Source organism: Orbilia oligospora (genome assembly GCF_000225545.1).
Source record: "Orbilia oligospora ATCC 24927 unplaced genomic scaffold scaffold00043, whole genome shotgun sequence".
In the NCBI taxonomy this organism is placed as follows: domain Eukaryota; kingdom Fungi; phylum Ascomycota; class Orbiliomycetes; order Orbiliales; family Orbiliaceae; genus Orbilia; species Orbilia oligospora.
The window spans coordinates 1,975,695-1,988,677 of NW_011645600.1; the positions used below are offsets into that span (position 1 = coordinate 1,975,695).

Genomic DNA, 12,983 nt, shown 5'->3' on the forward strand with positions numbered 1-12,983 from the left:
CTTTAACCTTTTACAACTCCAAGTCTGTTCGTTGAAAACTTGCAAGCTTGCCTGAATAATTAATTAATAATATTGCCCAGCTACGGCATCGTATGCGTGCAGGCCAGGCGGGCAGGCCTTACTCGAACGGTTGCTTTGTTCATGTTTTACTGGGCGTTTATATGGCCGCATGGATGGAAGGGATATTTTTCTCCGTAATCCTACTCACCTAGTGCGAGATCTGAAAAACCCGGGTATGTTTCTATAGGCATGCTGGGTAATAATATCATGTCATGCATCATGCCTCGACACCACTTTGGCGATATCATCCCCCACATGTGCGGACGACTATCTAGTCTCGAAGGGAACCTTGACCGCTTCCGGGGGCAGCTACGTTGTAGTATAATTTTTTTATTTTTTATTTTTTATTTTTCCTGGGTCGCTTCGTCTATCGTCCCGACAAAGCGTCGAACCCTTACATTTGTAGCCAATTTAGGCGTCGTCTTACGAGACTATCGGCTTCATACCTGTTCGAATTCACTATAATTGTGTACAGGAAATGGGAGAAGAAAGGGAGGGGAAAAAAAAGAAAAGGGTAGAAGAGGGGGGCTTGTAGAGTTAATCTATGCAAATAGCCAAATATACTGTTCTACCTATCTGGAAGATTTGTGATCGCACGATTGTATGAACCGAGAGCTCTCAGGACCCCTCAACATAGCCGTATAGCGTAAGGTGTAAATGTCCATGTCCATTCAACGCTTGCCCCATCGTTCCTCCTCACGTTCCCTCTCTACTCGTCTCTCCCGCTCAGCCGCAGTTTCCTCGTCCTCGTATCTGGTTGAATGTCTTCTGGAAGATCGGGAACTCTTGGATTTCCGGTCAGGGTCGTCGCCATGCCTGTCGCTTCTTTCCTCGTCGTCTCCACGACTTCGTTTGTGATGCCCATGACTTCTGTGCCGGCTTCGAGAACGTTTGCGGGATTTCTTGTCGCTATCCCTCTTCCTGTCATCTCTATTCCCGTCCTTGTCTTTCCGTCGATCATCGTGATCCCTGTCTCTATGTCTAGATTTCGAATCCACTTCAGATATTTTCTCCGTGTCCTTTGCGTCAACGTCTCCTGTAGCTTCATCCCTTTCTTTAGCATCTTTTCTGTCCCTACTTCGACTTCTGGAACGATCCCGTCGGTGCCTATGTGATGAACTCTTGTGACTGCGGTGGGATCGACTAGACTCCTTTTCTCGTTTGTCCTTCTCCCTATCCCTATCTTTGTCTCTATCTCCGTCGCGATGACGTTTGCGGTCCTTTGAACGAGAGCGAGTTCGGTCCCTAGACGTAACTCTGCTCTGACGTGGGCTGGAGCTCCTCTTGCGAGATCGGCTTCTATGGTGTCGGTGCCTCCTGGTCCGAGACTTAGACCGAGAACGACTGCGTTTTCTGTCTCGATCATGCGATTCTTGCTCTCTCCGCGACTCTACGGGCGAAAATTGTGCGTCGTCGACTTTGGATTGTCGTCTAGATGCATCATCGTAGTCACTTTCGGGGCCGATGGCGGCGCCATTCTTGCCGGATGAAGTTATGGATCCAGTTCGCAGATGATTAGCGGAGGTATCGTCACTAGAATTCCGATCGTCAGTGGTGTCATGAGGGTTGTCGGTGGTGTCAAGATATTTTTGCCAAAAATTACTCACCTTCCTGCGATTTGGGCCTGATGGAAACCGCCTCTGCCCCCATAGAAACCGCCGCGGCCTCTACCTCTACCTCTCTCGCTGCGCTCCCTCATAGCCCTTGGTCCGGTGGGAGCGTTTACGGGAGCCTGTGGCTGCGGTTCTACATCTCCAGCGGGAGTTTGATATGGATTTTCCTTAACTACAGTACCTGGTGAATCAGTGGACTCTGTGGCTTGAGAATCACCCCTGATATCAATCAATGAGATAGCATTTGTAGCACCATTGGTCTCACTACTAATGCTTTCTTGGAAATCCTTATTCCTGTCTTGTTCGTCAGATACTTCACCAACCAACACCTTCTCAGTATCACCTCTAGCTCTCGAGTTGGTTTGCGGGGGCTCTCCATCGACGGCGACGGCATTTTGTTCTGGGACATCCCCATTAATACCGTGGGAGGCACCGGGGACATCATTACCAGAAGCCTGTTGCTCGTAGTTCCTGTTGTTGCCTCGCGGCGGTCCTCCAAACTGCTGTTGCTGCCCATAGTTCCCACGCATGTTCTGGTTCGAGTAATTACGGTATTGATTGTGGTGGTAGCCACGAGACTGGAATTGTTGATGAGGCATCATCTGATTTTGTTGGGATTGATGATTTCCATAAGAAGACTGGTGATTATATCCACCTGCACCGGGATAGAAACCAGCGTTCATGCCAGAAGAATTGAAGCTCGATCCATCTAATCCATTCTGCATATTCCAACCGTTTCCCCAATTGCCTTGTCCTTGCATTCCCATCCCAGAGTTCCCATAGCTACCTTGACCGTATCCATACCCCATATTCATGTTTCCCATCCCGTTGAAGCCATCTGGGAAGGACTGCATTCCATTAAAAGAGTTCATGGTACCTGATTGGTCTAGAAGTTGGTGTTAGCTAATTACTTATTCTCAATATAACATCGCTGGAGATTCTAGCTTACCCATCATATTCGGCATGTTGTTACCCCCCCATCCGCCTTGCATCCCATAGCCAGAGGATTGGTCATATCCGTTCCATCCCATGTTGTACCCCTGATACTGACCGCTTTGGTCTGGATACTGGTTCATTCCCTGTTGGTTGTTCCAGAACTGCCCTCCTTGATTCTGACTATTTGTCCCATCGCTAGTTCCTTGCGTATTCTGATTGCTTGCTGCGCCCTCAGCTTCGTCTTGCCCGTTTTCAGGGGCAGATGTGCTGTTCTTCTCTTCCAGCTATACATACACCGTTAGAATCGTAGTCTGGGGGCCGATTTAATGGGGAGAGTGTCTAACCTTTGGTGTTTCCTTATCTTCAGACCCCCCTGTTGGGGTTTCCTGGTCCGCCTGAGCGGGCAACGAAACTTCCCTCGTAGTTTCCGGCGCTACAGCGGTTGCAGCTTGATCTGCAGGCTTCTCGACGGGAGTTTGTGGAGTAGGTGTAGCTTCCTTCTTCGCCTTTGCCAATGACCCATACTTCTTTTCTGCGGTTCGCAGAAATATCGTAACAGTAGTCCGAAGAGAGGCATAAACCTTGCACTCAGCTGCGTCTAACGGGGAATGATCGCAGATTTTGCAAACGGTAGGAAGTTTCGATTGACCTAAGATTAGGTGTTAGCAGTTTTTCAACCTAAGTCGAAATGAAATCTAGAAGACATACAGCTACCACATATTGACTGTTCGCAGCATGGGAGCCGATAAGCATCCTGTGCAAGATTGTTGCACATGGAACATCGAAGGCGGACTGGAATTTCCTCCAGTGGGATCGAGAGACTACTGATTACCATCGTGAGCAATTGGATCCTGAAGAGCTGTGGCATGCCGATTCATCATACCTAGCTGTCATTTTGGCGATGACCAACGGAAAATATCGAGTGATGTAGGATAAATCGAGTGTTTCGAGTTATGACGATTGTTTGCTGGCGACCATGCCGGAGAGGAGAACCGGCGCGTACTCGGTTGGTATGGATGGAGTAGAGTGTGGGTGGCAATTGAGCGATTAGAGTATTAAAGTAAGGCCATTGGCCCCGAGAATGTAGATTGCCAGGGTATTTGATGCGAGATCTATCGAAAGAAAGTAAGGTCGACAGTTTCTAAATTGGTTTTGGACCAGCGATTGGGATGTATCCGTTTCTGAAGAAGGCTGACGAGAATAAAACGGCCAAGGAAATTCGTGACGAAGAGGTGGATTCAAAACGCTTAAACGAAAAACGGAGTATCAAAAACGCAGTTCAAAAGCACAGATATCGAAGAAACGACGATGGAAAGGGGTGTGGCTCGACCGTTGACGCTGTTAGAGAGGAGAGATCGCGAGTGTGTTTCGAGGATGGAGTGACGTTGAAGGAGGATTGTCGTCTGATGAACTTTTTTGCCAATTAAATTTTCTTCCCGCGGTATCAGCAATTAAAACGCGTCACCCAATTGCAACGCGGGATCACAGCAAAACCACCGTTCAGGCCTTCATAACCAAAGTTTCAAAGCGAGGAATTTAAACGGCTAATGTCAAAAGCAAATTGCGATTTTGCTATCCTGTCCCAATGTCAGGTCGGATTTTCTCACAGTGAAAGTATTTCGCAAATTTCGTATTCGCTGTGGCAGAAGTCGCTTATATCTCCAGGGATCACGAGCCTCGTGGCGAATCGATAATGATCTTAAGACATACGTAAATGCCGAAACTTGGCTAGGAAGACTGGCACGAGCTTATTATTCTATAACCTTATAACATGAGTTCCGAAGAATTGCTCTAAGAGCTTCTTCTTCTCTTTATTCCTTTCATTACTACACCTATCGTCAACATCTAACTGAGTACTTTCTTTTGCTTCGTGCGACGTTTCAATTAACTTCGACTCGAATCACCGCCGGTACAAAGTTGCACAGCCTGCCGAGCTATGCACAAGGCCCTCGGACTGGTATCATGGCTTGACTGCCTGGTATTTGTCGGATTCCTTATTCCTCAGCTTGTTATTGATCCCCATGCTGGGATTGTTAAAGTAATATCATGGCTGTTCACCGCCATTCCATATTTTGGTAGGAACCTTAACAACACATATATTGTTGCATTTTTGAACACCCAGAATACTGGAAGCAGTTGGTCTCGACACTGGGCAGACTGGAAGATATTTGCTCTAGAAAACTATATTAAGGACTAACGTCTATCCCGGATTTTTTTTATTTATCTGTTCTAGTATTTACGTTACCATCTTTAATCTTTCACGATCATATACTCCTATTCAAAAATGAGCGTCCCGAATTTGTCAACAACTCTACTTTCTTCCAGGAACTTGTTATTCGCCTCGTTAAATATTCATTTGCAAATCTGCCAAGCGATATCGGTAGAGTTTTCTTTAAAGGGGAGGTGGTGATGCCCTTTTATAAATTTCGATTGTTGAGGCACGGTATATTGCCGGGGAGCGTCCCTTCTTGGAACCCGAAAGAGATCGATCAAGATGGTGCTCGAGGCCTTTGGGTGAAGACCTTCGAAGATTCTGAACCCGATGTTGTTCTTTACTATATTCACGGTATGTATCACTAAATGATCTTCTACAGGAGCAAGATAAAGGTCCTGCTCGAACGTTCAACCCTCAAGAAATTAAGAGAAAAAAACAAAGAAAAAGGTCAACTTACTCGAATTGCGGTTTCTCTGAATAGGAGGGGGTTTTACTATGGGATCTCCGTACTTCTATCTAGAATTCCTTATATCATGGGCCTTTAAGCTTCGATCTTCAGGTTTCAAGAACCCAGCCGTCTTTGCTCTTGACTACACATTGGTACCCGACGCCAAGTTCCCCACCCAACTAAACGAGGCACACAAAGGGTACCAAGTTGTACACCAGCTTGCCCCGGCTGCGGAAATAGTTGTCTGTGGCGACAGTGCCGGAGGGAATATTGCCCTCAGTTTACTATTACACCTAGCAAGGCCACGGAAAGACAGCGGAACCGGGGAAGCTTCCTACCTCAGACGGCCCAGTTACGCGACTCTTATATCTCCGTGGACTGTCCTTGTGTCATCCCAGAATAAGAACACTGAAAACGACTTTTTGGACGCCAACCAATTGCACAAGTTCGGGGTATCTTATGCAAATGGTGGGGATGTGAACGACCCTTACAAGTCGCCGGGGTTATGCCAGGACATGGGCTGGTGGGAGGAAGCCCTACCCGTACATGGGATACACATGGTCTACGGGAGTCAGGAGGTTTTTACAAGTGAAATCAAATCCCTTGTTTCCAAATTCGAAAAGATCAAATCTGTCAGACTCCGGGTTACAGAGAAACCGACGATACATGCATGGCCCGTTGTCCAAGCCTTTATCGGGGCGAACATGCTGCAGCGGGAGGAAGGACTGGAAATAATGGCGGGTGCAATATCTGAAGCTCTGACATTGGGAAAACGAATCCTTAATTGACGATGCTGACACACGGAATAATATCGACCGTTGGCCGTACGAACTGAATCTTCATTTCTATATACAGATGGGGTTATAGGATATAAATATTAATTTTAGGCGTGCGCATCTGTGGGCAAGGCAGATTTTTCGGGGATTCTATTGCCGATTTAAATCTCCGAGGATATTTTATCTTAGTTTTTACAAGTACATATATACTACATACGAGAAGTATTTATAGAATTAGAAAGCCGATGGTAATAGCTCGTTGAGGCCATTTCTTCATGTTAAATTCGGAGAACGGAAGTCCTCTCCGAGTAACAAGCATATAACCATGCCCTGCACGGTATGGTCCTAGTTTGGTATAGCTATTCGGCGGATCGAAATCAAATGCCACATGGATCTCACACATGAATAGTACTTACCTGTTGCTTCACTCGCAATTGATATGCAACCATGAATGCAGTATTTACTAGGGAATGGAGAGGACAGATACAACTTAGACCTTCGAATTCGCGCTCGAATCAATCAATCTCAACATCGGCAATCGGGGCATCGATTCCACTGACTTGGGATGGTTGGAGCAGCCCTTCGGCTCCGGAACCTCAGAGCTTTATTAATTAATTCCTTGGCAGCGCGCTAGCTCTTGAGGATACTTTACACAGAAAGAACGGCCCACTAACGACGGGGTAAGTTGCAGTGCGGACATACCCTGAATATCTGACGGTCCGACTTTTACCCTACAAGCCCCGACGGTTCGAAAACAGTCCCATCCTATCTCGTAAACCATAGTCATAGCCATATTCATAGCCATAGCCAACAGGCGCCTACGCTCACGGGGGCGAGACATCGTTATCGATCTTGGCCCAGGTTTCCCTTCTCTAGCTCCTGCTGCCTGCCGGGAGCCGAGTTCCAACACATATACTCACACACATCCACCCAACTTAACTTTACCGCCGCCCCTCCGCTACTGCTCAGCTCTGTTACACTCCACGAAGCTCAAGAGCCGCGGCGGTCCTCCCTTTTATGTTTCCCTGTGGATGGGGGAACACCACATCCGGATAGATGTCATCGCGGGATCTGCTTCTCCGGTTCTTCCAAAGCGACCATTTTAACAACGACCCCTTCTTGGCTGTTGCATATCTCCAGTATGTCACGATGCTTGCTTGCTTGCAATTGCACTTGTGACAGTGCACTAGCACTCCGCCCGAATATAATATCACATCGATCGAACCCCGGATTACGCTAACAAAGTAACATCCGTAGGCGATATCCCAACCAAATCGGTATACATCACTATCTTTGCCATAAGCTACGTCAGTTCAGCTATGAGCAGATAGAGTTTTATATACCGCAGTTGTGTCATCTGTTGGTCAGCATTAACGACATCGAGAGTGTCGCTTTGGAGGAGCTTGTCATTGAGCTTTGTGAAAGGAATGCGCATGGTGCTCTTATCGTTCGTCTCGCCTGCAGTCTTTTGATATGAACGTCGCTGATTGTTATCCCTGGGTGGCAGACATTCTGGCTATTTCAGACCCATCTGCATGATCTAGCCAAAGATCCGCAATCAAATGCTTTCAAGGTGGGTTATCCGATATGCCAATCATGCAGCGGAATAGAAATACTAAAACTTGACTGGTATAGACATGTCGACGGGTGTATAACAAGGTGCAGCACATTGTCTTTGGCTCGACCCAAGCGGGAGAGCGGGATCCTATCCAGAATCATGTCTTCCCCGTCACCATACTCGCTGGCCTCGTCCTTGCTGGAATTGCCATGCCCTTGCTTCCTGCCTACGCCGGCCCGATAGCTATTGCACAAGCTAGGAAGCAGCCAAAACCCGAACTCACAATCTCGGAGACACCCTTGCCGTCACCGAGGCTCGGCCGTAGTAAGACTGTCGGCGCAACGACATCCGGATCAATACGAGCGAGGAGAAGAAGACCCGAAAGTTCGAAATCGACATCCAAGATTGAATTGGTTCGGACAGAACCCACTACTCCCGACACCGAACAACCAAAATCCGGAAAATCGATACCCCCTTCGCCCAGGAGAACGTCCTCGGCTAGTGGCACCAGCCGTCGGCAATCGTACAAACCATCTAGCTCTACATCAGCTTCGAAAAATCTTGACATTGTTCCCGTCCCCACGAACTCGACGTCCATGCCCGATTTGAGGCTCCCGAACGAAGAGCCCGATCTCTTGTCGCCTCCAATTACAAAGAAAAGGGAAAATAAGACTTCCAGGTCTCACTCGAAGAAAAATGTCGAGCTCACGGAGAAGCAAAAGGTTCACCTCTTGCGGACAAACTATTTTCACTCTGAGACGCAATTTTTATCTGCGCTGGAAGGCATATCAAACAAACTAATTCCCGTCCCGAAACCTGCTCGTCTCAGTGCTTTGAGGGCCGAACTTGCACTTCTTAACAATGACTTGCCTGCCGAAGTTGATATTCCAGTTATTTTACCTTGCATCGCAGAGTCGGAATCCAAGGAGGGTCACCTCTCCTCCCACCATAGGATAGTGAGGATAAACCCAGCTGAGGCTACTGTGTTAAACAGCGCTGAGCGAGTGCCTTATTTGATAATGGTAGAGGTGCTACTAAACGACTTTGATTTCGATCCCAACAGCAAAGCAAACCAGGCCATTATAGCAGCGCAGCACTCTGACGAGGGAAAATCGAAGCGAAGGATATTTGACTTATCAGATGCGACCAGAGTTGCTGAAAGGGATGAAAGGCCGGCCGATGATACGAATGCCGATTCTGTTTATGAGCCAGCTTCGGGCGATATAAGCAATTCACCGATGATGGCGACGTATGGCTTTGACGATGTTACCCCACGGCCAAGCGTTGAACCCAACGCTGTTCCGAAAGGCCCGATTTCCGCGGTCCCTAGACTATCCAGTGGCGCTGCGACGTTGTCTTCCGTTTCTTCAGTAGCTACTCCACGATCATCGGGCCCCGAAGGACGATCTGAGAGCCCCATACCTAGGCGCTCGACTCCCTTTTCTCCTGGTTCCAGCAAAACAGATCAAGCGGAGCTTTCTGCTTTAGCTACTCACATGCGAACAGCCGCTCACATGTTGTCACAATTAGAGGCTAGCAGCTCTAAACGGCCGAAAGACGAAGTCTCTGCTATAAAAGCAAAGATCATCGCCAGTATGCAGGCGTTGGAAGAGCAAAGTTTCTTCTACGAGGAACCGATATCTAATTTCGAAACCATGATGGATGCCAAGGCTGCAACGGAAGCTGTTGAAGCCCTTTCTGTTGCAGAAGGGTCTACTACAGAAAAGATACGCACGGAAGCCGGTGAAGCTAGGATGGAAAACGACTCTAAGACCGCGGGTATCGCTAGACGTGGAGATAAGGATGACCCTAGCGCGGCTACTTTTGGCGAAGAGTGGCGTGCGAAAAGGGAGCGTATCAGGAAGTCATCACCATATGGACTCTATAAAAATTGGGATCTTTTGAGTGTCATCGTTAAAACGGGGGGCGATTTACGGCAGGAGATGTTTGCATGCCAACTCATTCAGTTCTGTGGAAGGGTTTGGGAAAATGCGAATGTCGATGTTTGGGTGCGGCAGATGAGGATCCTTGTTACTGGAGAGGTAAGATATAATATATCATCATCACAGGTCAAATACTAATTGGATTTGTAGTCATCCGGACTCATCGAGACTATTACTAATGGTGTCTCTTTACACTCCTTGAAACGGAGTTTGACGCTTGCTTCTATGGCAGCGGGAAAGAACCCGAGGGGGAAATTTGCAACCCTGAAGGATCATTGGCAGAAGGTGAGATTTTTCGAAGAAATGGTCCTGGAATTTACTCTAACAGCCTGTAGACATTTGGTGAAACAGATTCAAAGCCGTACAAGGATGCACTCGATGCGTTCACTAAATCTCTTGCTGCATACTCTATCATCTGTTATGTTCTTCAAGTAAAGGATCGACACAATGGAAATATCCTTGTTGATAACGAAGGCCGTGAGTACACCACACCTAAAAATTACATTTGAATGTGTAAACTGACAAAGGCGAAGATATCATTCATATCGATTTCGGTTTCTTGTTGTCTAATTCCCCAGGATCAATGGGATTCGAAGCAGCTCCATTTAAGTTGACGTACGAGTACGTCGAGCTGCTAGGGGGTGCCCATTCTGAACAATTTCTGGTTTTCAAAACATTGTGCAAGAAGGCTTTCCAAGGTTCGTCGTTTACCCATTATAGATTGGCGTATGATTATCAACTAACATCTTCAATAGCCCTAAGAAAGACGGCTGATAATCTCATTATGATGGTCGAAATCATGGGCAAAGAGTCTGCTATGCCGTGCTTTGGAGTTGGTGTAGTCCAGGTTGTGGGTGCATTGAGAGCCAGGTTTCAGTTGCATCTAAGCCAGGATGAAGCCGAAGCTTTTGTTGAGAACGACATGATAGCGAAGAGCATTGGAAGGTACTTCGGCCCCACCGCCACAAATAATTTGTTTCTCTCAACTAATGCACATTCCATAGTTACTATACCCGCATGTACGATACTTTCCAGTACCGAACACAGGGAATCTACTAGATCAACATCACGACGCAACGACAGGGGACGTTTAACGACCATTTTTGATACGGTTGGGGTAAGATATATTGTAGATGTGGACATAGACCTCTCGATCTGAGCATTGAAGGCGTTTTTTCTCTTCTTTCTTTCTTTATTGCCTTTCTTTTCTCTCCTTCATATTCTTTCCACCATCACCTGGTGGTGTCATCTATTCCATGGCTAGTCACTTCTTTCTCTTTTTCTTATTACTTCCTGCCAGCGTAGAGCAGTGTATTTAGAAACTTGTACAAATGTAATGCTGACTAATGAAAATTATCTGAAAATTATCTGTACGAACCGGCCGGCAAAATAGATTGATATCGCACAGATGCGGCACGGTGACCATGTGGCGCTGCTCAGTGCAGTGTCGCTCACAGAGCCGAGCCATGATGGTTCCACAAGTGTCACGTGAACTCTGACAATAGCAGGGATGCCTGTCCCTGTTGGTCATTCGGGAAACATCCCTGCCGAATCCGATCCAGATCCTGTATTTGGCGTAACTACAGATGTCCAACACCCGAAGCTCACGGACTCCAACGTCATCAGGGGTCGCTTCGTGGTCAGCTGCGACACTGCGCGAAAATAACCTTAGGAACGGACGAGTTCCGAACGCGAAAGCTCCGGCCATAAAACCACACATACCAGTACTCAGTATCTTCTCCGCATTTCAACTTTATCCACCTTACATTCCTTAGATCCTTGAAGATTCAAGGCTGAAACTTAGCACACGACAAACTATGGACCGAATATTGGACGTATTCCGCACACGGCAGTCGACGGCACCCGTCGATTATACGCCCTTAGCACCAGAAAATGGAGAGCTAGACGATACGGATGCGGACTATGATCCGCCATCGATGTCTTCGTCGACTGTGCTGTTGCCGCCGGGAGGGAATAAGAATTTATTAGGCACGCGGCAGCGGATATCATGGTTTGACTACACGGTGTTTTTGGTACTTGGGGTTGCAATGTTATGGGCGTGGAACTGTTTTTTGGCAGCAGCTGCGTGAGTAGTTCATATACTTCTATTAATATTATCGGAAACCAAAGGTATGGGACTAACGGGAGGTTACTGGTGTTTAGATACTTTCAGATGCGGTTTAGAGATGTAAGTTCCTCTAATATATCCTCTAATATATCCATTATCTTATGTAGACGCGGTGCTAACGCTTCAAAATCGACAGAACAAAACCATTTTGGATAACTTCCAATCTTCTATTATGACCGTATCGACAGGCGCTACATTGATTACGACCCTCGCCCTCTCATATCTCCAGAAAAGCGCACATTACCCTCGCCGCATTATAATCGCTCTGATTCTCAACAGTGTCGTCTTTATCCTATTCGCTTTATCTACAGTATCATTTACCAGCATATCTGCCGGCGTATACCTATCATTTACCCTCCTCATGGTCTTAGGAACCGCTGTATCAGCTGGGTTCTTTCAAAATGGATTGTTTGCTTATGTCGGTAGTTTCGACCCGATATATACACAGGGTGTCATGTCCGGACAAGGTGTAGCGGGTGTTCTACCGTCTATCGCGCAGATGGTGGCGGTTTTGGCGATACCGTCCAAAGCCCCCGAAAGCCAGGAAGATAAATCTGCATCCGCATCACCAAAATCTGCGTTTGTATACTTCCTGACCGCAACAGCGGTTTCCTGCCTCGCATTGTCCCTTTTCATTGTCCTACTATCCCGTCATAAGGAAAGGTTCCATCGCTCGAATCACCAAACAGCCGGCGAACCGGAAGCAAACGAACCTAAAGCAACATTATCACTATTGGTTCTCATCAAAAAACTCCCACTACCCGCCTATACCATCTTCTTCAACTTTGCATTGACAATGGTTTTCCCGGTCTTCACACAAGCCACCTTATCTGTAAACCCACCGTCGTCATCCGTCCTCTCCCGCCCAGAGGTCTTCATCCCATTCTCATTCCTCATCTGGAACACTGGCGATCTAATCGGCCGTGTTATCTGCGGTTTCCCAAAGATCGCGTGTACGAATCCCAAGATTCTAGCGATTGCTGCGACGGTGAGGGTTGTTTACGTTCCACTCTATTGGTTGGGGAATATTAAAGGAAGAGGGGCGAAGGTTCAGAGTGATTTCTTTTACGAACTGGTGCAGTTCACGTTTGGATTGACGAATGGGTATGTGGGGAGTAATACTATGATGTTGGGTCCGCAGTTGGTACCGGAAGAGGAGAGTGGAGCGGCTGGAGGGTTTATGGGGCTTTGTTTGGTTGCTGGGTTGGCGGCTGGGAGTGCGGCGAGCTTTTTATTAAGCGTGTGAGGATTATACTTTTATATATATGGACATCTTAGGTTTTCTTTTCGATTTTGGGTTTTTAAT

General features: G+C 47.2%; 4 protein-coding genes across 4 annotated transcripts; 3 read left to right on the plus strand and 1 right to left on the minus strand.

Annotated features, from left to right (window-relative positions):
• Window positions 1–731: 731 nt before the first annotated feature.
• Window positions 732–3,503, minus strand: AOL_s00043g590 (uncharacterized protein; the record flags this gene model as incomplete). The annotated part of the gene is made up of 6 exons (XM_011121076.1): window positions 732–1,593; window positions 1,668–2,559; window positions 2,623–2,893; window positions 2,954–3,258; window positions 3,318–3,430; window positions 3,493–3,503. The coding sequence occupies 6 exons, from the start codon at window positions 3,501–3,503 to the stop codon at window positions 732–734; spliced, it is 2,454 nt and encodes an 817-aa protein (XP_011119378.1).
• Window positions 3,504–5,319: 1,816 nt separating this feature from the next.
• Window positions 5,320–6,060, plus strand: AOL_s00043g591 (uncharacterized protein; the record flags this gene model as incomplete). Its single annotated transcript, XM_011121077.1, has 1 exon — window positions 5,320–6,060. The coding sequence occupies one exon, from the start codon at window positions 5,320–5,322 to the stop codon at window positions 6,058–6,060; it is 741 nt and encodes a 246-aa protein (XP_011119379.1).
• Window positions 6,061–7,104: 1,044 nt separating this feature from the next.
• On the plus strand, window positions 7,105–10,608 carry AOL_s00043g592 (uncharacterized protein; the record flags this gene model as incomplete). Its single annotated transcript, XM_011121078.1, has 9 exons — window positions 7,105–7,187; window positions 7,306–7,495; window positions 7,556–7,621; window positions 7,684–9,648; window positions 9,700–9,834; window positions 9,885–10,026; window positions 10,083–10,247; window positions 10,305–10,494; window positions 10,554–10,608. The coding sequence occupies 9 exons, from the start codon at window positions 7,105–7,107 to the stop codon at window positions 10,606–10,608; spliced, it is 2,991 nt and encodes a 996-aa protein (XP_011119380.1).
• A 451-nt stretch (window positions 10,609–11,059) lies between these two features.
• On the plus strand, window positions 11,060–12,923 carry AOL_s00043g593 (uncharacterized protein; the record flags this gene model as incomplete). Its single annotated transcript, XM_011121079.1, has 4 exons — window positions 11,060–11,188; window positions 11,325–11,635; window positions 11,713–11,737; window positions 11,814–12,923. 4 exons carry the CDS (start codon window positions 11,060–11,062, stop codon window positions 12,921–12,923), a joined length of 1,575 nt encoding a protein of 524 aa, XP_011119381.1.
• Between the last annotated feature and the right edge of the window lie 60 nt (window positions 12,924–12,983).